The sequence below is a fragment of the Zonotrichia leucophrys genome, chromosome 5, assembly GCF_028769735.1.
Source record: "Zonotrichia leucophrys gambelii isolate GWCS_2022_RI chromosome 5, RI_Zleu_2.0, whole genome shotgun sequence".
Lineage (NCBI taxonomy): Eukaryota > Metazoa > Chordata > Aves > Passeriformes > Passerellidae > Zonotrichia > Zonotrichia leucophrys.
The window spans coordinates 10,801,814-10,829,785 of NC_088175.1; the positions used below are offsets into that span (position 1 = coordinate 10,801,814).

The 27,972-nt window shown below is 42.1% G+C and overlaps 1 protein-coding gene across 2 annotated transcripts in view; it reads left to right on the forward strand.

Moving 5' to 3' along the window:
• The window catches only part of ITPK1 (inositol-tetrakisphosphate 1-kinase), a 140,966-nt gene that overhangs the window by 69,935 nt on the left and 43,059 nt on the right, over nt 1-27,972 (forward strand). For both annotated transcript variants that reach the window (XM_064713673.1, XM_064713672.1), the window contains exon 5: nt 7,551-7,668. In XM_064713673.1, the coding sequence (XP_064569743.1) occupies nt 7,551-7,668 (118 nt within the window). The remainder of the gene's footprint in view (nt 1-7,550; nt 7,669-27,972) is intronic.

Sequence of the window (27,972 nt, forward strand, 5' to 3'; positions counted from 1 at the left end):
TTAAAATGGATTTGCACCTTGGGAAGGTTTTGTTTTGTATCAGTATGGTTAGTTAGAACTGGTTTCCCACCAAATGTTCTTACGTCATTTCAAGAGTATTAGTGCTGCTCACAAAGAGGAACATGTGTTTGCATCCCTCCATGACAGAAGCTGCTGAATTACTTTGACCCAGCTCTGTCTAGTCTTCCCAGTTCCTGGAATGCTAATTTCTGCAACATCAGGATTACTGTGAGTGACTCTGTCCTCCATTGCTGAAAATCCTGTTATATGTTTTTTTTTTCCCCTCAACTTTACATTGAAGGTCAGAAATATGCAGGATGTGTGGTACAGAGAACTGTTTTCCCCAAGAAGTGTCTTAAAAGATTCTCTCCCAGTGCCAGTGCCTTCCAAACTTTTTTATTTTGGAAGACAGGATGAGATAGAGGGTAGGGCCCCTGTGAGCAGACATCTGAATTATATCCTCTCTCCAATAAAATAAGGCCTTAAGCTTTTGCTTCTGCAGGAGACTGAATTGTGCCACATCACTGGCATGCAGGAAGCTCCCACAGCAGTAAAACATAACCAGGAACCAGTGGTGCAGAGCACAGGCCCTTCTGTGTTGAATTACATGCCAAAATGTGTTTTTAGAGTTTACTCTCATGTAGTTTCATCTCCAGGGCAGAAACTATCTGTAAATTGCTGCCTGTCTCCATCTGTCCTGTATTACTTTTAAGATACTGAAAATCATTAGAAATTAAGAGAAGCATATTCCATAGGAAGAAGAAATTTTAAGAATACTTTATACTAAAGTGTGTGGTATAGGGTTGTTGTTTTGGGCTCTTAAAATCAATGAGTGACCTAGAAAATGAAAAATGTCCCCTTGCAAGAAAGCTGTTTGTATGAGTGAGGTGTTATATAAGCACTGTGGTATTTCTGGCACCTACACACAAGTGGAAATAGTGTGGTTCCCTTATTGTTGACAAAGTTGACTGAAAAAGTTGTGATGATCTTAACCAGACCAAACAGTGCAAAATTCATTATGCTTTTTTTCCTGCTATTGAATATAAATGTGACAGCAAGATGATACCTGGCAGCAGTCTTACTGTTGGCTCCATAAAGCAGTCTTCCAGGAAGCAGAGAGCAGGGGATCCTTGACCACAGGAGGAGGAATGATCTGCCAGACTACATTTATGACCTTTTTAAGAATGACTTTTTTCAGATCTATGTTATAGAGGCCTTGACCATCTAATCTGCAAAGAGCTGAGGAGGAAACTGACTTCATGTTTACATGACTCTGTGTCCCTGCTCTCTGGAGTCTGCGATGAGCCCTTGTAGGGTCTGGCAGAGAGTGCTAATAGAACAGGAAGCCTCTTGGCATGCCATTTTCTGACTGTTTCCAATTGCCTTGGAAAAAAATGACAGGAGAATGAAAATGGTATGGAGGAGTTGCCTGTTGACAGTGGCATTTTTAGCCCCAGAAAACCTTTAGGGCTGAGCTGTTTGAGGTCTTTGTGCTGGTTGGATGTGGTATGGAGTGCAGTTTCTCAGGAGAATGCTGGTGGGTGCAGCTGTTCTCCACTGCCCTGAAAATCAGTGATGAGTGCCTGGTGATCTTATCCAAAGCCAAAACAAAGACTGCATGCAGCACCTAGTGTAGTGCACGAGATGAAAAGTGGAGAAATACTGTTATTTGCTTTTTAAGACACTAAAGTCCTTATTTTGGGGGATGAGGAGTATTTGTAGAGATGATGGTCAATCTCCCTTCCTACCCACTGTAACACAGGGCTGGACCGATTGAACACAGGTAATTAGTTAACTCTGAGAATTGGTTAAAGTCCTCAGTGGTTCCTTCTTGACCAGAGGTACATGGAGGAGGTCAGGTGAAGAGGCAGAGTCCCCAGGGTGCCTTTCACTTACTGGTGCTACAGTCCTGCCGTCTTGCTAAGGAAGAAAACCAGCTACCCCAGTTCCTACTTTCTAGACAAAGGATATGGATTTGAAAACTGAGTATGTTTTGGCTCCTGTAAGACATTGGGGAATCTTTGTTAGTCTTTCATTAGAGCAAAATGCTCTCTGAGCAGCTCCCTGTCATAGCTGTACAGGGGCTTGAGTGGCTTCATTCATTGCAGCTTCATATTGCGTTCAAAATGATGGCTCCAGTGATGGAAAATCAATAGGGTTATTAATTTGTCTTTCAAAGCTTTTTCTGAGCAGGTTCTCTTTGTATTAGCCTACTTAAAAAGACAGATCAGACACAGTTTTTATGCCTAGTCTTTTGCTATCAGGTTGATGAAAATTTAAAATATTTCCTCCCCTACTGCCCTTCAACTCTTGACTCTCCCACTCTGGAGTTGCCCAGGATGGTCTCTTCTAATCTTGATTGAGAAGCTTTCTTAGAAGGGTTTGAGACTAAAAGGAGGGAAAATGAGGGAGATATTTTGGAAGGGAAGGAGGTAGGGGACTTCTCAGCTGAGACGAGGCAAGCAAAAAGGAAACTACTACGTCTTAGTAATTCTTTCCTAATTGGAGGGACAGGTTGATACAAAATTGAAATGGTGTATTTACACCTGAATTCACAGGCCAATACCTGTGTTTTATGCATTTGAAAAATAATGATGTCTTAAATTATTGGAAGAGCCTCGCAAACAGCAAAATTAACAAAAAATTTGTCATTCAAGTGCTAGGGGTTAGGATAGCTTCCGTGGGTAGGATATGCAAGATGAAGGAACAAAGGACTTCTGAAGGCTTCACAGGACAGCTGAATACTCAGAAAGTTTCTTTGATACATACAGAGAATAGAGATGTAACAGAGAAGATAATTTCCCCCTTCCCCTTGCCACACCCTTCTTTCCTCCTAACCGCTGCAGAAATCTTTTAGCTTTAGAGACAAACAGTTTCGAGGTGAGCATTTACTGAAGACCCAATACACCTTCACCTTTCCTTTTGGAAGGAGGTGTTTTTGAAAAGAGACCATCACAGCCTAAGACAACTAAAAGGAGCCTTTAAATCTAAATCTGATTCAAATGCTTTAGACAAGCTTGTGTTTACATCTCTTTCTCCCTTGGAAAATGTTGACATGTTTTTACAAGCAGTCATTGTCATGTTTCTGTATGTGGGAAAACACAAATCCAAATGGCATTATTGTTTCTTTTTCTTACTTGTTTTCTTCTGGAATATTTTTAATGGAACTTTGTTTAATATAAAACAAAACATTATATAAGTTTTATTACTTAGTAATAAAAGCAAGTCAACGAACCAGTGAGTCTCTTATCATCTAATGACCTATTATTTGCAGTAGATACTGTATCAACGTTTTGTTAAAATATTAAAAAAAATCATTAGCTACCTTTTGGGGTAAAATGACAAGCAGTTGTATCCTCATCTATACACAGGTTTCTCAAGGAAAATATTTTTTTTTAATTGCTGGATTATATCCAGAGGTATTTAATGGGAACATGAAATATTTGGTCTCTTTCTGATTTCATGTTTCATTGTTGGCCTTCTGCCAGTAATAGGGCTGGTACAAAGCATGACTTAACACCAGGCCTGGAATACAAACAAAGGAGGATCTGCTAAAATTCCTTGTTTGTTCTTGTTTGCTTTTATTATGTCAAAGATTAGAAAGAGGAAAATATAGAGGATGTCTGGGTCAAGCTGAACTGCAGCCGAAGGACAGATCCTTTTCAATCTATTGTTGGAAAGTCTAAATATCTTCCACATTGCCTGGGTGGTTGGAATCTGCTGTTGGATATCAGTCTTCAGTAAATCCACCAAAGTAGAGAGCAGAGTTGTTTTCCAGGAAGGACGAGAGAAGACATGAAGGTTCAAAGTTGAAAGGTTGTGCTGTGCTCTCTTGGCTTCAGCGTTTCTCTTTACCTTCTTCAACTGCTTAATTTTCAAGTTCATGTCTATAGTAGCTCATCTGCTTTCAAAATAATTAGGCAGAAACCCGACATGTTTATGCAGATCTGTATTTCTGGTAGTGGAGCCCCTCTGTGCTGTGGGAAGAGTGCTGTTACTTGGGCTACATCAAGAGTTCTCCAGTCTCTCAGGTGATCTTCACAGGTCACTTAGTGGTGCTGCAGTTCTGCCTTCTTGGTAAGAGAGAAAACCAAACTACCTCAGTTCCTGCCTTCTAGACAAAGTATATGGCTTTGAAAACTGAGTGTGCTTGTAGTACATGATATGTGCAACAGTTTCTAGTAAAGAATCAAAGTTTATAAAATATTTCACATCAGCTGCCATAATTGTTCCTGTGAAACTAACAAAATTGACTTTTCTTATTGTAATTTCCTGTTGTAGACAATTGGTGTAAGGTTCAGATCTTTTAATTACTTATTTAAAGTAGTTTTCTGTGCATGGATATTGAAACTTCCTTTTGCTTGTGTTGATGTACTGGTGAGAGGTGTGGGAGACTGGGAAAGTGCTGGCAGCCTAAAGGCCCAAGGGGAAGCTGGAAGCCCCTGCATAGCTTCAGCAGTTCATCTCTAGCTGTGTTCAAGCAGAAAGGATACATACAAATACACTGACCTTGTTCTGCATTGAGAGTCTCTTTGAAAAGAGGCTGTTTCTGGATTCAGTTAAAAGGAGACATGTGTGGCTCATCCCCAGATGAGCTCAAGGAGACACTTCAAGTTCGAGGTCTTGCCTTAGATGACACAGATCTTCATTGCTCTTTTGCTGTTCCTGTGCTTTCTGGCTGTCCAAGTTCCTAGGCCTGGAAATGGAGAAGAGTTGGAGAATAGTACCTGACATAGATTTAATGCTGAGAAATTTCATTGTTTTGTAAAGAAAGCTGATCTGCTCAAAAGCCTTTGGTGTGTGTTTGAAGGGGCTGTTGCCTTGTATTCATGCAGTTCTTCTTGACATAAGAGTAATTTGTTAAAGTTCTTCAGACTCTAAATGGCTTTTGGAAAACAGCTCCCACCTCCCTCATCTTCATCAGTTATTTCTTGTTTGCCTTACAGAGCTTTTTGGAGGCTCCTTAGGGCAACAGGATGAGAAATAAGTCACTGGAAAGTCAACTTAGATGCTCATCTCTCTTGACATGTTGACTGGTGTAGAATGGCCTTGAGCTTGTTCCTTATTCCTGGTAAACTTTGTTATGCTGTGGCAAGCTTAGTGCTTGGATGATCTTTAAGTCTGGTTTAGGGCTATTACCATTAGAAATAAAGCACTGTGAAGTCCCCTTGCAGAAAACATAAAAAAGACAGGCTCCCTCTGGAAATAATTAGAGTAACATAACTCAAATTAACAAGTAGAATACATAAGTCCTGGGGAAGCAAGGATAGTTCTCAATGATGATGAGAATGAGGAAGATTCAGGAAGGTACACAAGGAGCTGAGAGACAGAAAATCATTCCATCCTGGGAGGGCAGAAAAGGCAAGAGTCCACAGGCAGGAGGAATGTGTATGGAAGGGGAATGATCAGTACATGCACAGGAGGGGCTGGGCTAGGATGGAAGTCCAGGGAGCTTGAAGTCAAGGTGGAACCAGAGACTGGTCAAGGCAGACAGGTGGTCACCACAGTGTAAAAGGAAGAGCTCGTACACACATCAGGAGGTTTGCTGTCAGAGCTCTGCTGAGCCACCTTTCAGAGCTGTCACATGTTAGTCTGGGTGCTGTGCTTGCTTCCTCCCCCATCAGAGTATGGGCTCTCTGTAAGGAGCTCATCCTCCCAGTGTGCTGGGAAAGACAGTGTGGTAACTCCCTGTCTTTTAAATGGAGGCACAGAGGGACTAAAAGCTGCCTTGTTACACTCTGGAGATGTTGAGATACTCAAGTACAGTTTCACTATCAGCAAGTTCAAGCTAATGCCCTAGTCACTGGATCATGCTAGCTCCACAGGGTGTTTTAGCTGCTGCATAAAAGGGCACGTATGCATAGACATGTGTGGGTGTTTAAGAGGCATTAGGTAATAAGATACTTTAGCTCTGAAAAGAATAAAAATCTCATCTGTATTTGAAAGCTGATTGCTCTGCTTTAGACTGTGGAAGTACTAGTGGACAGAAGACTGATGAAAACTGCATGTTCTGGGGTTTAGTGACTGGAAATGAACCCACCTTCTGCTCCACTGAGCTGATGAGGCTTTTCATCCAGGCTGTATTGCAAGGGTGAGACAGCAGCTAGATTTGGCAGTCTTGATGACCAGCTGTGTGAAAGGCTGTCCCTTCCTTTTCCCATGAGGCAGCAAGGTTGAACGTCTTTGGGGAGTTCATTCTTTGTGTTCTTCAGGGGTTACTAAATATGTCAGACACAAGTATTGCCACTGAGGGGTGCCTTGTGCCCTGTGAAGGAAAGCTGCTTGTGTCTTGGGGGTGGTGCAGTAGGTTCATTAGACCCCAATGCTGGATCCTCTCATCCTCAAATTAATAATCTCCTTTCAGCAGCCATCAGTTCAGACTATGTAGTCACCAGGAAGCAACAGGTTCTGCATCCCCAGGTAGTATCTGGAACAAAATCACTTTCAGGGAATAGATTATGCCATTCTTTTCTCTCCAGCAAAGTGCATCTCCTGAGGCCATCTCATCATACTCTGAGTATCTTTTGTAGTATGTTTGCTTCTTGGAAAAATCTATTTAAATGAAGTAGAACTTCATGGAAGTCTATTAATTGTAGGAGCTTTTGCATTAATGGGTTTAAAAAAGTAAGTGGAAACATTAGGATGGCTTTGGGAAGTTGGGTGAAACAAAGAGAGATGCTAACTTTGGATATATTTGTCTGATTTTGAGTAGAGTAAGATAGATGTGTTTCCCACTGACTTTATAGAGCCAGGTTGATGATGAAGGAATTCAGCTTCTAAGAAACAGAAGGGAGTTTTGTTGGGTTTGCAAGGCTGATACCTGGCAGCTGTGTCTGTGTTCCTGGCCAAGATGCAGTAGTGCAGTCATGACCTCAGTGAACAGGGAATTGAGTTCCCAAGCTGAAGATCCATGAGGTCATTAACATTACTTTGTTCTTGTAGTCAGAAAAGGAGAGTATGAGCATAGAGAAGTAGCAAGCAATGAAGATACAGTGAAGCAGCAATCTCTTCAGCTCTGCCAAAAATAATTTCGGCCCTTATCATTCAGCCCTTAACACTGTCTTCAGCCCCGCTAGAAGACAGCAATAAAAACAACATAAAAGAACACAGATGTATTTCTGAGCCTAGTTCAGATAGTTGTGATGTTCGCATGCAGTAATTGAATGCAAGGCTGACCCCAAGATAGCTGTGTGCCATCTTTCTTCTCCTAATGGCTTTTCTCAGTCTTGCTGTCAGTTCTTACTGTGGCACTTTGCCACTGGCTCCCTTGTGAGCTAATGTGGTTGCAGGAGAGGTTTTGCTCCTGATGGAGTCTAGAGGAGAAATTTGCCATCTAAACCAGTTAGCTGTCATGTTTGTGTTTGATTCAAGTGTCAGTGTTTTGACTGTCTGGGGACTTTTTGTGTTGCCAAAGTCCATTGGCTCCCCTTGAAGAGAAGCTGGACTTTTAACGTTATATATTCTCTTCCCCATTATTTTCTCTTGTCATTATTTTTCTACTCTCTTCAGCCAACTTAATGCCATTTTTCCCCCTGTATATTGTTTTGCAGGAGTACATTGATGCTCATCCAGAGACCATTATCCTAGACCCTCTCCCGGCTATCCGTACACTCCTGGATCGATCCAAGTCGTACGAGCTCATCCGGCGAATAGAGGCATACATGCAAGGTAGGCCAATATCTGTGCTCCTGGAGGCTCTTGTTGTGACTAGAGAAGAAAATAGCTTCCTTCTGGAGGCTGGATGTGAAGTTTGAAGTAGTGGTTTTGTGCCCTTTCCATTGTCTCTCCATGGGAGCACAAACACTGAAGCATTCCTGTGTCACAGGATTGCCCTCTGGAATCCTGTGCTCTTCTTTTTCCATATACAAGAAGGAGGTTTGTAACTGATTAAAAATACGATGTGGATTTAATGGGGAGCATATTTACCACAGTGAGCACTCTCAGAAATCTTCTGGAAAACATTGTCTTCTTGTTGTGTGCTGGTAAATTGAAATGACTGTACAAACTCAGCAGCTTGTAGTAAGAATCCTGAGGCCTGAAACTGAGGGAGAAAGAAAAATTGGTTTTGGAAGGATCAAAAGAAATTAAAGTGTAACTAGGGTTAAGATCTTTGAGAAGTACTGGAAGCCTATTGCACAAGCTAATTGTTGGAGGAACATAAATGCATGTCTGGTGCTGGCTTGTTACCTGACATAAACTATTGCCCTTAACTGGTATCATTTGAGTTGTATTCTATGTTAGGAGTCATGCCTTTTCAACCTGAATAGTTCTGTTACCTTCTCATTTTAACCATTGCAGCTGTTGGGTTAAATTAGTCTTTCATTCCCATTTTACTTCTGCTGCTGTCATGTTCTTGAAACATTTATTGGCTTTTGAATTTAAATCTAGAATAGCTGTGAAGTAACTCTTTCATATGTTAGATGACTGTAATGGGGGGAAATTGCATTTCTGAACTATTTTCTAATGGGATGTTATTGGAAATGCCACTGAGATTGTGTTATCACTGTCTTGATGGGCAGGTAAGAAGCTCAGCATTTTGTATTTTTATAGTTGTGGATTTATGGACATATTATTTGCATATAACCTGCCTGGCCACACTGGCACCATTCTTATGTAGAAATAAGAGTAATAATTCACAGCACTCCCTCTTGTCTTTTGGAATCTCTTAGGGAGAAAATCCTCAATTAATTCAGAATGATTTTGTTTTGGAGTAGCTGTTGCTGTTTGTGAGGGAAACCTGTGCACTGAGGGAGTGACTGGGATTTTGTTCTAACAGCAGAGAGATTCAGTAGAGTTTGGGTTTTTCTTCTTTTTCTTAAATTGCTATCAGTAGTATTGTCATCCCTGTGAGAACAATATGTTTGGGAGGATATCCAGTTTTTGAAAGTAGTTTGTCTTCCGCATATTTCAGCCTGCTTTGGTCAAACTGATGAGAAAAATAAATAAGTCCTTAAGGAGGAAAAAGAAAAAGGAAATTTGAATTCAGGTAAAACTGACAGTTCAAAAAGAAGCTGTTAACAAAGCTGAGGAATGAAGTAAGGAATGGCCTAAGCTGTTGTCACTGGCTGCTGCAGTGTTTGGTAACCATTATTTCCCTGACCCTCTGTCCCCCTACCCCCAGCACTTTCCTCCCCAGTCCTATTTCTGGCTCGTAATCAGAAATATCATGACCAAGACCTTGAACCAACTCTGCATTTAGCAAGGGAAATCCCAGGAGAGATGAATAATTGTCTAACTTCTTGTTCAGGCCTAAGTAGATCAGCCTCTGTATTCCTGCACATGATGATCTGCAGTAACAGAAAAGTTACACCACTCTAGGCAGTGCTGTGGGTTTTTCTCCCCTTCCTTGTTTTCATCTGCTAAGTTATGTTTTCTCTGTTGCAGCTACTATCTTATATCCCAAGGCCTTGAGCATTCAGAAAACCCAGACAAGAAGCAGTACATCTGTTAATACCAGGAACTCTTAGGAGCCACATCTTTATCGTTCTGGAATTTCATTATGGAAGTAACTACTAAGAAAATAATATCCTAGTCTGTAGCTGTAACTAGAGAGCCTTTTTTATCACAGGATACAAAATTAATGTGATGGGTTAAGTTCACTGCAAGGGATTGTCTCTTCTGAAGGAGTGCTGTAAATTCAGGAGGGTTGAGTTTATATGCAAGGAGAAGCCTTCTGCTATTCAAAGTCTTTCAAAAGAAAATTCAGTTTTTATTTACAGATCAGTTTTGGATTTCAGTGATTATTGCCTCTATTTCAATTATGTTTTTAAGTAACTATAAATGAAGTATAGTCTTTATTTATGATCCTCGGTTTACACTGAAGATTTATTTTAACTCTGTAGACCTTAGGACAACTAAAGATTTGCACCAGTTAGATTAAAGAGAGGGTCACTATGTGCTCTGCTGAGGTGACTGCATTCTACAGCAGTAGGGCCCCATGGTCTATAAACAGTTTAATTTTAACTCTAATTATTTTTCAGATGTCCAAGTCACTGTCCTTTTGCCAGAGAATTCTCCATGCTTCCTGAAAAAGGGAATCCCTACTTGAAATGTCTAGACTGGGTGTGTGGACATTGTTAGGCTTTCTAAAAGTCCTGTATCCTGCTCTTCATGGAGTCCAGTGTCTGAGTGATAAGTACTTTGATCCAGCCTCCTGGGAATGGTTGCTGGGACACTTTGTGGCTGAGGCACTCCTTGTCTCTGCTGCCAGTCTGTGGCTGCTGAAGAAACTGAGGTGCAGGAGAGCTGGGCCACAGTTGTACCAGTGGTCTGAGGGAAAGCCTGGGGTAGAGCCAGAGCTTTCCATGTCCTAGTCTGACACAGCAACCACTCACTCCTTGTGGAAATAGAAGGTTCATAGACTGGCCCAGTCACTGAAGTTGGAAAAGGCCTCTTGAGAACACGCAGTCCAAGTCCCTGTTCCAAGCAGAATCTCTACAGCAGCTTCCTCAGGTCCATGTCCAGTTGGGTTTTTGTGTTTCTCCACAGATGGAGACTGCATAACCTCTCTGAGCAACCTGCTCCAGGATGCACCTTGAATCTGGCGTGCTAGCATGCTCCTAGCAGTCCTGACGTGATTTGCAGGGATGTTGCTTTACTCAGTATGGACAGGGGTATCTCCCTTGGAAGGAAGTAGGACTCTCTTCTGGGAAAAAATAGCTTTAAGAGATATTTTAACATTGATTTTAATGAATTCTATTTTGGAATCAATAGTCTGGCTGGAGCTGTGACTTCCTCTTTTTCCTGGTCTCCATTATTTTGAGTGCAAGCTCTAAAAGAGCTAGTTATTCGGCAACCCATACTACTGAATCTTTAAAAAAAAAGATTTGAAAAAATAAAGGTTGCATTCCAGCTAGTGTCCTGTATAGCTGTCAGGTGTATGTTGAAATGAATCACTGAATAGATTTTTTTGGTGTCACAGTTGGTATCTCAGCAGTTGTATTGCTTTGTTTACCTATCTCTAAAGAATTGCTTCTTACATAAAAGAGCTCTTGATCAGTTGCAGTGATGTCTGGTGAAAGATTAGGAGCATTATTTAGTAACAACTTCATTTTTAACAGGGTATTGTATGGTTGGAACTGTGTCAGCCTTTTAAAAGCTCTAACTTAATGAAAATAACTAAATTTTCTGATGTGTGTTGAAAAGTTGTGATCCTTCAGGTTTGAAATTCAAAATTGGACACTTAAAATTATGCTTAAGATGGTAATGGGTGATCACTTTGGTCACTAACTAAGCTTTTCATATTACATTTTTTGTTTAAAGATTGAAAGCTTTTGAATTTCCCTATGTATCTTACAAGTAACAATCCAAATTGAAGGAACTTAAATGAAAAGTGAAGTGAACATGCTACTGACTCAGTATGCTATCTAGTTAGTGTTCCCATCTGCTCAGCTTCCTCTTCTGTCTCAAGTGACTTACTGGTTTCTCTGATAACATTTGAACTTGCAGACCCTGAAGTTAATTTCTTTAACCACTTGCTCCTGGCTTTTTCTTCCATTGTTTCAAAATTTTGTTGTTCTTAAATTTAGCTAGAAGTCTAAAATTTGTACAGACAATAGTCCTTATGGAGCTCTCCTAAAAAGGAGAACTCCTGCATAAGCTGAGCTGCAACTCCTTAATTTCTCTCTTCCTAGCAGTTGCTTTTGAAGCATGGGAGTTATTTCCTCAGGACACTCTAAACAGTATGCAGCCCTTTAGCTTCAATATTTTCATCCTGCATGTAATCAAAATCATTTATTTTTGATTGTTTACTATTATATGAGATGCAGTTGCTGCTGTGTATGCTTCTTTCTCATTTTGAGGGATATTACAGAACAGATCACAGTATCCTTCTCTATTCCCTGGATTTCTTTTTATCAGATTCTTCTGTCTTAGAAATGCTCCTCTCACATCTGCATGTATCTTTTGTTACTGTGGGGCAAGCTCAGTATGATGAAATGAGTAAGGCATTTGATTTGGGGCTTGGGGTTTTCTGCTTGGTGCTGGTTCTGCCTTGCTGTGTGATTTTGGACATGGAGTGTCACCCCTGTGCATCCTGGCACTCCTCTGCCTGCCCAGATGGCACATTGCTTTGGGCAGAAACTCTTCTCCAGGTGTACAAACACCACTCCCATACAGCAAGCCTCTGTGCCAAGCTGTGGAGGTATTGTTCTAACAGAAAGTGTGGATGTGTTGTTGAGTAGAAAACTGCATCTACAATTCAACACCAAAGCAGATAGTCAGGGCTGGGAGTTTTGGACATTATGGAGCATGTACATTGTTGGAGCAGTGCATACTTAGAGCTTCTCAAAATCAGGCCACCCAGTTAAAAGTGCATGAAAATAGCTGCATATATGTAGCTTTAGGCACTCACCTTTTGAAACTGTAGCCTCTTTTTGCTGTGGCCTACTTTTCAGAGCTGTTTTGGTCAGAGGGGAGGGAAGAATAGTCACACAGGTCAACTTCAGACACCTCTTATTTTTATTTGAAGCTCCTATTAAATTGAAGCCAGATTTTTCTTTTCACTTTAATGCCTCTTAATCACCTGCCTGTGTCTTCAGTTAGAGGGCAGATCCCGGATACTGTAAATAACCACACCAGTTTTTAGGTGCAGAACCCTGCCTTGTTGATTGTATGCTCTCTTTCCACCAAGATAGATGTCTTATTACCTCACTCAAAATGTGTGGCTTGTGTTCACTCACTGGATTTTAATTTCTGTCTGAAACTAGCACACCTGTGAGGAAGGAAGGAGTTGGAATGGAATTGATGTTCTCTGTGACTGTGAGCAATTTATCCAAAGTGCCTCAGCTCCCAGCAGTGTTCCACGTGGCAGTCTCTGTACCCAGCTGCCAGCACTTGGTAGGCCTCAGTGCTGCTCTGTGAAACTGGAAGCACACTGGGACATCTGCCCCAGGGAAGTGTCACCTGCCATCTTGCTCATAAAAGCTCATTCATTCATCTAGGAGGAGGATAACAACGAGACATCAGCATGTTGGTGTTATGATAACAAGCCCTGGCTTTGAAATTGAAACTAGACAGCTGCTTCCAAAGTACTAATCCTGTCCTGAGAGAGGTGGCAGGAAAACAAAGTGGGAAGCCTCCCCAAAAAAAGCCTGGAATCTTCTGTCTTGTACCGTGTCTTGCTCTTGTTAAAGCAGTTTACAAAAGGATTTTCTGGGGTAAGACTGTTGAAAGTTAGCAATTTCATTGTCAGAAAATATGAACAGGGTCTCCATTCCCTTCCTGCCTCTCCTCTCCCCCTTCAGATTTTCATTATTTTGAGCTGAGATCTCTGTCCCAGCACAGGTAGGAGGGAGCTGGGGGCATCTGTGGCTGTGATGGGCACAGTCCCTGTTGTCCCAGGCAGGAGTGGCAGCCAGCCAGCCTGCTGCCACTGGCCTCCATCAGCCTGGGGCTGTGCAAGGGACTCTGCAGGCCAACAGGCACAAAGCCCAGAGAATAATACAGAAAACATTTTATTGTTTTGTCTCACAGTGTGCCAGCCAGAGCTCCTTGAACCAACAAACAATCTTCATCTTGGATCCTAGTAGTCTTAATGGCCACTGAGCTTTCAAAATAAGCCTGCCTGTAAAGTTCAGATGTTATTTTTGGATGCACTCTTTATCTCTCAAGTGCTTTTTTGACCAGATATGAGAAATCTGCACCCCACTTTCACTCTCTTTTACTTATCTGAATCTGAGAAGAAACAAGGCTGGACCTTTTATCCATTTATTACTTTTGTTTTACATTTACGTGCATAATACCAAAGCATTTTTCTACTTGATAAAGCTGAAAAAGTGAAAAGGTTTATGTCTATTTAGGTGAGAGCTTCTATGAATTTTGTGCTAAGGGCTTGGGTGGATCTGAACATCGACTGAATCTGCATTTTATGGGGTAAAAAAATAAGCCATGACTGCACTCCATGGTCATAGGGCATTCCTAAGACATCTCCAGTTTGGGTTTTATGAACAGAACATTGATTAATTCTTGAGGATTATTGTCTCTCTAGAATTAGGATAAGAGGAGCAGGGATTCTTCTTGCCATGATGAAGTCTTCACTGAATAAACTAGATGTTTTAAATTCCAGCATGGTTGTGTTTCAAGTTATTCTGATCCTCTTGAGCAGAAATTTCCTTGGCTGACATCCAAATTTCCTAAGTATCTGGGTGCTAGAAAAAGTAATGAAGGAGCATTGAAAGATAAATTGCTCAAAATATAGATGTAAAGCTTAACTGGGAATACTTTTTGCAGTAAGTGGCTTTTCACAGTGTTTCTACTCATATTGTCACAAGATCAAAGGTCAAGAAATAAGTCTTGAAAAATAGGACCTTTCATCTGAGTTGGAAACCAGGGTTTGGCTAATAAAATATTACTCCAGTTCTGGTGTAATGTGTTTATATCACTTTTGCTGCTGAAGAAGCAGTTTTTTTCTGGTGTGGACAGAAAATTAGCATTCCTTACATTTTGTCAGGTAAGTATCTAGCCAACTTGTGGTAAACCTGGTGAGATTAGAATCTCTTCTCATGCAGAGTCCAGGAGGAGCTTAAGGCTTTATCAAGGTTGCATGGAATCAGCTGATGGTAGCACTGCCTGGGAGGATGCTTTCCTTTACCACTAGGGCCACTAACATCCCATCTAAAATTGGCTCCCATTTCACTTATCTGCTGGCTTTGTGCAGCTGTTCCTGCTGAGTGTATCAGTAAAGAAAATCATGAGAGCTTGAGTGCATTTATGTTCCTGACGTCAGTAATTGGGTCTGTCTCATGAATTTTCCAAATGGCTTTCAGGAATTAGAGTGAATGGGGCTGAAAGTGTAAAGGTTGATGAGAGGGACTTGAAATGGTATGAATTTCTTGAATAGTTTATGACGGAGTGGAACTAAACCTCTATGCTTGATAGTCTTCCTATCATGCACGAGGTCATGTACTTGTCATTGTCATTTGATACAGTACACTGCTAACATCTTGCTTTTCTCTCTGTTTGGGATACCCTGTTTACAGTAGTTCTTGGAAAGTTCTGATATTTTGTTTTTCTGATGTATAAATGCTGCATATGGGGTGGAAATAAAAATCCCTATGCATTCATGGTCTGATACGGCTGTATGGAGACAGTTGGCACCTCTGGAGTGTCAGTAATTATGGTTCAGGAAATAAACCTTTCCTTACATACACCTTTATGTGTAAAGGAAACAAAACTGATTCAGCAGGAGGCCGCTTTGCCACATGAAAACAGAAAGATGCTGTGCTGAGTACAAAAAGCAGTACTGTCATAGCCATGTGTGGCATCCCTTCGTATCCTGTTGGTGGGCAAGGTGTATGTGGAGCATGTTTCAGAACTCCTGCCATTTGTAGGGAAATATGCAATCTGTTTAGTTTTCTACACTGAGAGTGAACCACTGCTTGTAAAATTGGGTTAAAATCACAGAATCACACAGAATAACAAGGTTGGAAAAGACCTTCAGGATCATCGAGGCCAACCCATGCATAACACCTCAAATAACCATGGCACGGAATGCTACATCCAGTTTTTTTTTTTTTAAAGACATCCAGGGATAGTGACTCCACCACTTCCCTTGTCAGACCATCCCAGTACTTTGTCACTCTTTCCATAAAAGCCTAATATCCAACCTGTATTTCCCTTGGTGCAGCTTAGGACTGTGTCCTCTTGTTCTGTCATTTGCTGCATGGAGAAAGAGACCAACCCCCACCAGACCACAGCCACCTTTCTGGGAGTTGAAGAGAGTGATAAGGGCACCTCTGAGTCTCCTTTTCTCCAGGCTAAATGCCCCCAGCTCCCTCAGTCATTCCTTACAGGGTTTGTATTCCAAGCCCCTCACCAGCCTCGTTGGTATCCTCTGGACGCACTCAAGCGTCTCAAGGTCCTTCCCAAACTGAGGGCCCAGAACTGGACACAGCACTCAAGGTGTGGCCTCACCAGTGCCAAGTACAGGGGAAGGATGACCTCCCTGGTCCTGCTGACTACACAATTCCTGACACAGGCCAGGATGCCCTTGGCCTTCTTGGCCACCTGGGCACACTGCTGGCTCATGTGCAGCCGGCTGTTAAGCAGCACCTCCAGGTCCCTTTCTGCCTGGCCACTGTCCAGCCACTCTGTCCCCAGCCTATAACGCTGCAGGAGGTTATTGTGGCCAAAATGCAGGACTCAGCACTTGGACTTATTAAACATCATTTTACTGGACTGCCCATCCATCCAACCATTCCAGGTCTCCCTGCTGAGCCCTCCCACCCTCCAACAGATGGACACGCGCTCCCAGCTTAGTGTCATCTGCAAATTTACTAATGAAAGACTCAATCCCCTTATCCATGTGGTCAGTAAAGGTATTGAACAGAATTGGCCCCAGCACGGACCACTGGTGACTGGCCCCAGCTGGATGCAGCGCCGTTCACCACCACCCCCTGGGCCCGGCCATCCAGCCGGTTCCTAACCCAGCACAGAGTGCTCCTGTCCAAGCCTGGGCTGCAGCTTTCCCAGAGTGTGCTGTGGGACACAGGGTCAAAGGCCTTGCTGGAGTCCAGGTAGACACAGCCACAGCCTTTCCTGCATCCACCAGGAGGGTCCCTGGTCATGAAAGGAGACCAGGTTGGTCAGACACGACCTACCCCTCCTAAAGCCCTGCTGGCTGGGTCTGATGCCCTGGCCATCCTGTAAGGGCTGTGTGATGACACTCAGTATAAACTGCTCCATAACCATACCTGGTAGTGAGGTCAGGCTGATAGTTTGAATAATAGAAACTGTGTATCCCTCAAATAGCACTGTCCATGTTGCTGTAGTTGCCTCCAGGACTTCTGATTAGAGTTCTTGGAAACTCTCAGCTAGAAATTGGATATCTGAACACAAGTCAGCACATTGAGATAACTTAAAAAAAAAAAAAAAAAAAGTCACTCCTTAGAGGGCAGATCTTAAGTAAACTGAAGCATCAGAAAGTGCGTGACAAAGACCAAAGGCATGGAGGAGATAAATTCCTTTCAGTCTGGCAAACCAAGCATCAAGTGGCATTTCAGGATTTTTATTATTAATGCTGGAAAAGGTGGATGAACACAGTATACCAAATTTTTTAGATAAGTCCAAATTGTTTTGTTTTTCTCAGACAAAGGGAGACAGCAATATCAGACAGGCTTACCAAAAGACAGTGAAGAGTCAGCATAATGTTAGATCCACTTTATAGTAGTCTCTTGGGCCTATAAAAAATAATATGGACATGCATTGTTAACTTCTGCATTAACTCACTGCTCAGGAAAGACCTCAGCTTTACACTGGGAAGCTCACTGGAAACTTCTGCCCCCTCAGCCTCAGTAGTCAAAAGAGAACATGCCAACAGAATCAAACAAAAAGATGGTGGTAGCCAAAAATAGCATTGAAGACACTGAACATACAGTTGTGTAAATAAAAAACTTTATTTTTCCCAAAGACTGTTTTCAGTTCTGCTTTCCTGAATTTAAAAATATGCATTAGAAGTGAAAGGAATCCTTGAAAAAAGGAACGTGGTCAATGCCAAGAGACAGCTGCAAGTGAAGAGTAAAATCAGTCTCAGACTAGCAAAGGTGGAACAAAACCTGAGCAAACAATATATGAATAAATGGAGAAATGTTCCCCTTTTTCTTTTCCGTATCAGAGTTAGAGTTTCATTGAATAGCTCTGCAGTTGCCATAAAGTATCATTTAAGATCATAGCTGGACTGAAAGAGGTAGGACAAAGTCACAACTAGGTTTGAGAGGTTTACAAACCCTTGTGGTTGGTGGTAGATAGTACTGACTGCAGGATGTTAAAAAGAAACTCCATGATAAACTATGAACTCCATAAGTTGGGATATGTTGGAGGACAGTATATATTCCCTTTGCTTTGATTTGAAACCCACTGCCAGGTTGAAAAGATGGAGATAACATGGTGTCAGCTTAATTGTGTTCTCATTTGGTTTGATAATTCCAGTGTTCATTTCCATCTCCAGGGAAGCAAGAAGGCCTGAAACTGTACCGAGGATTTAAAGCACTTTCTTTACTCCATAAGCTTTAAACCTTATGCAAGTAGTAATGCTTTGGTGTTTTTACTGTCCTGTGAATAAAGCCTTGGTATTTAATATAAATCATTATGAATGCTCAGCATGTTAAATGGGAACTCAGATAGAGACAGATGTGTTAAAACTGTTATTCTTTCAGAAATATGGCTGGATGATGTGATTGTGACTCTTTTCTTTGATGCTCTCTCTTCTACTGTATTAAGAGCCTGTAGAGTGAGACAGAGGAGTCTGTTCATGAGAGGACAGAGCTGAGGCATTGTGGAACAGGCCCTGTGACACATGACAGGGAGGAAACAGTACTGAACACTCTTGAAGAAGTTTTTCTGTCAGGTCATATTCTACTAGAAGATCAAGGAGGTCACTCTCCAGATCACTCTGGTGCATTGTCTGGGACAGGGCGTTACTTAACACTCTGGGACTTTTCAATTTCTAAAGCATTTTGTTTCATTTCCTCTCTTGCTCCCTGGCAAAATCATGAGGAAGACTGACCAGTTGCAAAATTTATCTCATATGTAATAATGAAAATGATTGAACAGATAATGTTTCACAGTCTCATCCACCTGCCCACCCTAACAAGCCTGTTCCATGATCAGAATAACTGCAGTTTTTTCCTTGCTGCAGTGCAGCTGCCAGCTTCTGTGGTGTCTGCTGGGCCAAGGAGGGAAGGGAGCACTCAGCTGTTGCTGAGGGTGTTAACTTTAGATGTGGCATTGGGTTTCCTACACGAGGGAGTGTTCATATCCCAGGTCTTTCTTAATCAGCTTGAGGATGCTATGTGGGTGTTTGCTCTGTCTCTGATTGACTGCCAGCAAGCAGCCAGCAGTGAAATCTTTCCTGCAGAGATGCAGAGTGTCAGTCTTGCAGACATGTACCCACCACCCATCTGCTGACAAATGAATATTCTGAATGAGGTCCTTTTTTGGCAAGTGACGCTAAACACGCTATGAAGGCAATGGAAGATGTTCAGGAAGAGCTTTGTCTTTTCTGATCTGTATTTTTTTAATGTTTGAGGGTCCACTGAGATCTTGGTTGTGTGGGACAGTTGAGCTTCACTGAAGCAATTCTTCACTTAAAACTGAGAGTTTATTCTATCACATCACCTTACTTAGGCAGTGGTGTGTTGACAAGACACCCATGCAGGTGAGTAGCAGGACACTGAGTATGAGCCCCATCCTGTGCTAAGTTCTGGTTTCATGTAATACAATTAATCTACAGGCAGCATTGTGGGCAAGGCACAGCCTCTGAGATGTAAAGGATCTGTAATCATAGAATCATAAAATGGTTTGGGTTGGCAGGGACCCTAAAAATCATCTAGTTCCAGCCCCTCTGTCATGGGGTGAGCAAGAGCATGGGGTGCTGCAGGGGCACCTTCCACTAGACCAGGTTACTCAAAGCCCTGGCCAACCTGACCCTGAACATTTCCAAGGATAGGGTATCCACCACTTATCTGTGCAACCTGTTCCAGTGCCTCATCACCCTCACAGTGGAGAATTTCTTCCTAATACTCCAATATCTTATTAATTGTTGAGATTCAGGGCTTTGACAACTGCCCTGCTTATTCTCTTCATCTCTAAAATGTCAGCCAAACCTCCCTGCTCCCTCAGAGGAACCTTTTGAGGATAAGTCAGCACTTGGGAAGCCTGTGAATGTGCTGTTTAAACACGGGTAGAAGGAGTAAGTATGGATAAGATTTTTGCTAGCAAGGCTGTTGTAGTGCTGGGGCAAACTAACAGAGTAGTTATTGATCTCCTGTACTAGAGGCTTTGGGAACAGACTCGATGTATGAACATCTGCCAGTGTTGGTGTTTGGTGCATTTTGTCTTCTCTGAATGCAATAGGGCCGGGGTAGGTAACCCAGTAGCCTTCCCAGACCAGTACTTCCTGATGCTGATGTTCCTTCAGAATGAAAAACATCAGCTACTGACAGTTCGAGCCAGGGATCTTAATGAGATCATGCTGAGTGTTAACAGACATCTGTCCTGTGCAGGGCCAGCACAGAGGAAGACTCATAGCACACATGTTTACCTGTTAACATGAGAGTTAATTAGGGAGTCTGTGAAGTCTTGGGCTTCCATTGAGGCAAAGTTTTCATGGGTCAGTGCAGCCAGACCTGGATATGATGGGCTGTGCGCCCATCGAACAACCAGCATGTTTCACCTGGACATAGTCCTCAACTCTGGCTATTTGACTTCTGGGCTGAGGTTGGCTTCATTCTGCTTTTTAGGGATGCCAGGAGAGGAGCAGTGGGCTGGCTGCACCTGTTCATGTAGATGTGGAGCAGCAAGAGCAGTATTTCCTCCTCAGTGGAGAAATGTGTGGAATGGGTTTGTCACTTGCTTCACAAGGGTGAGGCAATGGAGCCTCATTCCTGAATCAGCAGGCTCCTCTTGCCTTGGGCGCTCTTTGGCAACCACACATTAAATCCAAAGCTATAAATTGTATAATTTGCATAAGATATTAGACAGAGAAGCACAATGGGACAGACGCTAATTGCTGATTTGGGAAGCCTCACAAGCATTTGCTAGGGGATAAACTGCAGTTACCTCAGTGTTGGGCAATTCATGTTGGTTTCTAAAAGGAGAGAAGCGTATCACACCAACTCATTTCTTGTACTCTGTAATTTGCTGATTTCATTGTTGCTCTTGGGGACAGTTTTTTAGTTCCTTTTTAAGACAATATTTTTTAAAAACTTGCTATTTTTAACAAGGAGGCAAGTGCAGTTTGGGAGGGATACTCTCACCAAGAAATTGCAAACTCCTGTTTTGCTGCAGCAAAATGAATTCTACCATAAACTCTCTGGCATTTCATAGTCCTATCCTAGGCTGCCATGCAGGTGCACCAGATTGCAAATTAGAGGGTTTTGGTTGATTTTTGCTGCTTTTGCAACCCCAGACTTTGGTATGATTTTGGGGAGTAAAATTTATGCAGGCATTTTATTCTGGTTACTATTAATTTCTTATCAGCTGTTAGACTGCCAGTTAGTTAAACTGCTAAATCTTAAAATGTGTTCACCTTAAAATGTGCTATGGGGAAGGTAGAGCTCTACATTTGCCAGGTTTTGTAGTCATTTGAGTCCTGTGTCTTCCAATACTGCCCCACAATGTTTGTATGCCTTCTGTTTTATGAGCTGTTAATGAAATACAGGCAGCTCTCTATATGCTTCCCCTGAAGGTCCTGCGCCAGGGGAAGGTGAATGTAGACAACAGAGCTGATTGCTTTTGATTATCAGTATTTTGAGCTAATTGCTTTTGGTTTTCAGTATTTTGAAAGAAAATAATGTTATATCTGAAAGTGTTAATTTTATTTTCACTGAAGAAATGATCATTTGTAATGAGCCTAAAGGGGGTAGTGAGAGAGCATTTTTCAGATTTCAGAATTTGGAAAAGAAGAGAAGAAAATGGCTCTTTTCCTCCCCTTCCTCTCTCCCACTCTTACTCTACAGCTTGCTGGCCCAAAATTCCCAAGAAGAAAGGTGTCTTGTTCTTTTGGGCACTTTATTTGAAGTGAAAATAAAGAAGCTTTGCTTTATGTTTTACTGAAAAGCATCTTACTTCATACCTTGGTAAAAGTGCAACCACTTGCAGGGAGTTTGGCCTGTCCAATTGTTTTGAACTTAATGTTCAGGACTAGTATAACTAAACTAGTTGAATATAAAGGTAAAACACAAGCTGCTCACACCACTGAGGGTCTAGAGCTACAAGAGAGTCCCATCTAAGAGATTCTGTGGGCTTGCCTTCATTAGGTGTGTTGCTTTTCATTCCCTCCAGTGAGTGACAGCTCTGATGTGGATGCTCTTACTCAATTTCCTGCGTGGGAGGAGGGATGAACAGTACCAGCAGAAAGCAGCTTTGTAGTCTGTGTAACTACATCCTTGCAGGTGTTGGGGCATGGTTACCATTCCAGTAATTGCACCTTTGGCAGTAACTGCTCCATGGATGCACCTCTTTGCAAGTGCATGCTTGTCCAGGATCATGCCACGTTTTGCCTTTTCCCTCTTGCCCTACTCCTTTACAGTGATTATTTTTAAAGTCACTGTTGTGAAGTAGGAAAAACTCTTTGAGAAACAGGCTCAAGATGTATAGCATGTATAACTGCCATCATTTAATTGGTTAGAAAAGCTTTTAAAATTATGTAACCAAATAGGTCAAACTGTAGTGGAGCACATGCCAGACACAGGCATTTGTTGGTCTCTGGAGGCAGGTATGGGTGGAGGACTTTACACAGTTGGTTTGTGAGGGTTTTGTCTGCCTGTAATTGGATTCATGCACTGGATGCAGCAGTAGTAGCCACCTAAGTTATTGCAGAGGTGAGGGGGAAGAAAAGGAATAGCTGAGAAAGCTACAACAGGTGGTACATTTGTGCCTGTGAAGCTGTTTCTCTCCCCCAGAACAGAAAAAAGAACCAGACAGACTGGCTGTGCACACCAAACCCACCTTTTTTTTGTTCTTCCTGCAAGGAAATGGTACTTTCTGTGTTAGTTCAGTATCCAGGCTTATCAGCAACATAAACAACATAGCTAGGATTATTGAGTCCTGGCTTGCCTGTTCTAAGCACTTTATCATCCAGCCCATTCCAGAAACCCAGGGTGAGCCAGTGAAAGGATTAGCCAGGTTTTCACCTTCTCCCCATGTTGTTAGAAACATGGGAAGGACCCTTAAAATTGAGCCCATAGACCCAGCACTCCCAGGCCCATCACTAAACCATGACCCTGAGTGCTGTGTCTGTGTGTCTGCTAAGTAACTCCAGGGTTGGTGACTGCACCACTTCCCAAAGCAACCTGTTCTAATGTTTGGCAAGCCTTTCATTAATGAATTTTTTCCTAACATTTAATATAAATCTCCCCTGGAGCAATTTGGGGCCTCTTGAGTGCCTCTTGACCTATGAGTTGTTACTTGGGATAAGAGACCATCCCTCACCTGGCTACAGCCTCCTTTCAAGTGCTTGTAGTGAACAGTAAGATTCCCCCTGAGCCTTCTTTTGTCCAGGATAAACAACCCCAGCTCCCTCAGCTGTTCCTCATAAGGCTTGTGCTCCAGACCCTTCTCCAGCTCTGTTGCCCTTCTCTGGACGTGCTCCAGCCCCTCAATCTCTTTCTTGTCATGAGGGGCCCAGAGCTGAACACAGCATTTGAGGTGTGCCCTCACCAGTGCTGACAATCATGGGGGCAATCCCTGCCCTGGTCCTGCTGGCCACACCATTGCTGGCACAGGCCAGGATGGCATTGGCCTTCTTGGCCCCCTGGGCACAGCTGGCTCATGTTCAGCTGCTGTCAGAGGGCACCCCCAGCTCCTTTTGCACCAGGCAGCTTTGCAGCCCCTCTGTCCCAGCCTGTAGTGCTGTGTGGGGTTGTTGTGAGTGACCCAAGGGCAGGACCTGGCACTTGGCTTTATTGACCTCATACAGTTGGTTTGGGCTCATGGATCCATCCTGTTCAGAGCACCTTGCAGAGCCTTCCTGCCCTTCAGGAGATCAGCACTCCTGGCCAGCTTGGTATTGGCCATGAATTTACTAAGAGTGAAATAACTCAACCCCTGCGTCCAGGTCATCAATAAAAGTATTGGATAGGACTTTGTGCAGTACTGATCCCTGGGGGACACCACTAGTGACCAGATGCCAACTGGATGTCACCACCAGCCTTGGGGTCTGGCCATCCAGCCAGTTTCTAATGCAGCAAAGACTGCACCTTTCCAAAATTATCAGCTCTGTGATTTTCCCCAGCATCCGAGTCAGGCTGACAGACCTGTAGCTCCCCAGATCTTCCCTCAGACAGGCAGCCCATTTGCCAGCCTCCATTTGTCTGGGACCTCCCTGGTGAGCCAGAGCTGCTGATAAATGATTGAAGGTGACTTGGTGATCTCTTCCACCCTTTCTTCTCTGCTGTGCCCTCAGGTGGATTCCATCCAGCCCCAAAGAGCACTGTGTGCTGTAAGTGGTGCAGCAGGCTGATGACCATTTCCCTTGGATTAAAGAGGCTTTATTCTTCTCCCTGTCCCTGTCTTTCAGCTGGCAGGTGGCTCAAGAGCCTGGGTACTGAAACAGCTCAGAATCCCTTCTAATTTCAAATCCAGGTTTACAGGTTTACCCACAAAGAGAAGTAACATCTTGTAACAACACAAACGTTCTATGTTGGCTGTTTTACAGTTTGTTGCAGCCTGAACATGTGCACAAAGAAAACTAGCTCGTATTGAGGCAGAGCTGGGTTCAAAGCAGAATAGACATTTACTGTATGAGAATCACATCTAGATGTGCACAAACTTCTGTGAAGCTGGCAGTGCTTGTCTTATATTCCCTACTTATATATCAGATTTTCCACAAGAATTTTATCTTAGGGAAACAAAAGTGTTATAGTTCTCTATCTAATCCTACGGTCAGGGTGAGATTTTTTTCCCTTCTGGTTTAGGAATAGAAAGGAATCCTCAAACAAAATTTATCTCCTAAATAAAAATACACCAAATTTTAGATGCATTATTAACCTTTTAAGTTAGTGAATTGCATGGGTTCATTAGTGTTTGTTTTATTGCAATGAAAGTCAAAGTCTGCCTGGAACTGATGAGTAAAACAAACGCATTTCATATTTAATGTAATGTGTATCATGACATGCAGATGGTTTTGATCAATTTCCCTTTTGTGCTGTCATTCAGTCTTTGTTTTTTATATTACTTTGTCCAAAAGAATTTCTTTTAATAACCTTACATACTTGGTTAGCCTTTATAGAAAAATTAATTTTTTCTTTTGTAAAGGTAGACCTATGTGAACTGAATGTTTATTCAGGCTTACAAAGAAGTTGTGTTTTTTTCTTTGAAATCTAAGTGTAAAACCTCTTCTTTTTTGACTTGAAGAAAACAACTGATTTTTAAAAAACATTTTCTGTTTTGTGCTCTGGTTGTGTCTTTTTTTTTTTTTTTTTTCTTTTTCCTGTATGCACCATGTACTGCAACTTCTAAAGACCAAAGTGTTGATGTATGGTTTTAGTGGCTGTAGGGCACATAGTATTAATCTAGGAACAGCGCTGTCATTATCTTCATTAAAGCAAGGGTGTCAGCCAGAAAGTGCAGAGGGACATTGAAGTTGTTAAATGTTGTTGGAGAACTGCATCGTGCTGGGACTTGGAAGGCTTGATCCTGTTTCAAGACTTAGTGGTGGTGCCTCAGTAGGTATTCATCTCTCCACCTCCTTGTTTCTTCATTTCACACCCTTGTCCTTCACCAGTCCTATTTGCTTTGAAACTTCTCTGAGGGGGACACCACGTATTATTGTGTGTTTTGCACAGGGCTCAGAGTGCAGCCCTTGCAATGCCACTGCAATACAAATGATGTCAGGGGGAGATGCTAAGGCTTCCACGGTGTCCACAAAGGTTTTAATTGTAACTGTTTACAGAGGAAACCCTTTGAAACTGCATTGAGTGAAAGCTAAATTTTAAACTATGACCTGGTTTCTTTGAACATTCAGGTTTTGTCATTATTTTGAAGCCTTCAGTATCTGATGCTAAAAATACACTGTATGGAGCTTCCCACATGTAGGTAGTTACATAAATCTTGCCATAAATAATGCTGGTTCACTTGATCATTATAGAAATGTCTCAGCATGCAGTTCATAAGGGATTTGCTCAGAGCAAACCAAAATTGAGTAGAAAAACATGGATTAGAATGAGAGTTCCTAGACCTATTTAGATCATGCTTTTATAGCATCATTTCAATCATTTCATAGCCCAGTTTGTAATTTTTCCAATATCTAGACAAAGCTGAAGAGGGCTAAGCAGAATCCTATTTAATTTTTCAGTGAGCTATGAAATGTGAAGGGCTAGTACTGCACCCTTACAGGTGCACATCTTGAAAAGGTATAAGTTAAATATTATTTTTTCAAATTTAACATTGTTAGGTGAGTAGAAGCATAGGGTGGAATGCTGGATTTCACAGCTATTTTGTAGAAATGCTTCAGACTATAAAACTAAAGCACTACTACTAAAGTACATACCTTACTACTTAAAAGTACATACTAAAGTAGTATTAAAGTCTTGGTTGTTGATAGGTGTTGGAAAAAAGTGGATTTTATAAATAGGAGGGGGAAAAGCATAGATGAACTGATGGCATACAAGGCAGCATTCTTCAGAGCGGCAAGAAAAGTCCAAGTGAATTTGAGCTTTAAAAAAAAGAGAATTTACAGAAGCTTTTCAGTATGTAAAGGGGGCTTCCAGAAAGGCTGGAGATGGACTTTTCACAAGGGCAAATGGTGATAGGATAGGAGGGAATGGCCTTGGGCTGAGGGAGGGCAGGTTTACATTAGATATTGGGAAGAAACTTTTTACTGTGAGGCTGTGGACTCCCTGTCCTTGAAATGTTCAAGCCCAGGTTGCAAGGGGCTCTGAGTAACCTGCTATAGTGGAAGGCATCCCTGCCCACCACAGGGGCATCAGAACTGGATGATCTTTATGGTCACTTCCAACCTAAATCATTCTGTGATTCCATGAAAAAAGATTGGTGCTGAGGAGGGATTATTTGGACAGCTGGCAGTCTCAAAAAGCAGCTCCTAGGATATCACATATAACTTGCAGGTATTAGTATAGCAAAGCAGAGATCAAAACATTAGGGAAGGAAGGAAGCTTGGACTAAGCAAACTGAAGTGAAATCTGAGATGGGAGTGAGTGGTGCAGTTGAGCTTTGAAAGAGTGTTAAGTAGCAAGCATATGTCAGAAATTCTTACTGAAATCTCAAGATTGATTTAATTAGGAAGAAAATGTTTTGACTTAATTCTCAGAAATGAGCAATCCCTACTTGCACGAATCCCAGTTTTGCCTTAGGTTCTTCTGTCAAGGGACGGATGTCATCAGTGCCCAGCCTACCAGTCCCTCAGCCTGATCCATCCCCTTCCTGCCTTCTAGTTTATTCCTGAACATCCTGCTTCAAGTTGAAAAATAAGATTTTAAAATCATTTTATCAGGAACTGCTGTGAAATTTGTTTCTGCAAAGAAACTAAATTGCAGTTTGTTAGACCTATTAGGAACTCTTTGGAACCTAATTCAGACCACAAAATAAATATTGTCAGTGAAGAACATTACAGTGCACAGAACCTCAGGGCAGAATGCTCAGACAGCTCTGGGGGAGACAGACCTGTCTCCCATGAAGAGTGGATGGTTTTTGATGCCCAGCTCCTTCTGTCCATGGAAAGGCCAGCCTCCATGCTCTCCTCCTGCAGAGCCTTTGTTATGGTAGAGCCCTGGAGTGGGAAAAAGATTTTAAGCAGCAGATGGACTGTAGTGTTCACTTTAAAAGTATGTCATTTGTTTTGTGGGTCCCAGATCTCATTTCTCTACATAAAGTGACAACTGTGCTTAGCTCTGCTTTGAGTTACCCCTGTTGTGGATGCAGGAAGGGTAATTTGTTGTTTTGCAAGTGGAAGATGAATGGAATTACTCAGGTCATCCTGGTTTACCTCCAGCAGTTCTCATCCAGCTGCTTTGATTCTAACTAACATTTGTGGGTCAGATCTCTGAGCTCACTGCCTTTTGATGTAGAATGATGTTGCGAAAGAATCTCTGAAACTTTCCTGACCTTTTGTTGTTCTCTCGTTTCTCTGCCTCCCTTTTTTCATTCTGGCTACATGTGAATGTAAGATTGAGCAGGGATCTTTTCCAGGAGGATATTCATCTGCTTCCCTTAAAAAGCAGACAGGGAACATGAGTGAGAGAAGGTAGATTGAGAAGAAAAGGAAATTGAAGCAGTGTAGAGGGATTGCATTAAATAACCTTGAGAATAAAGTACTCATACTGTTTTTGAAAAGAATATTGCATAAGAAGTCAATAACTAATATTTAGGGAGTTTGGGTTTTTTTTGTGGGGCTATTTAAAACTTATTCTACAAAGTATTAGCTATAACTTAATGCAAGTTAGTACAAAGTATACAGAGAACAGATATTGAAACAGGAGAATTTTCCTGCCAGTGCATGACAGGAAGCAGTTAGAC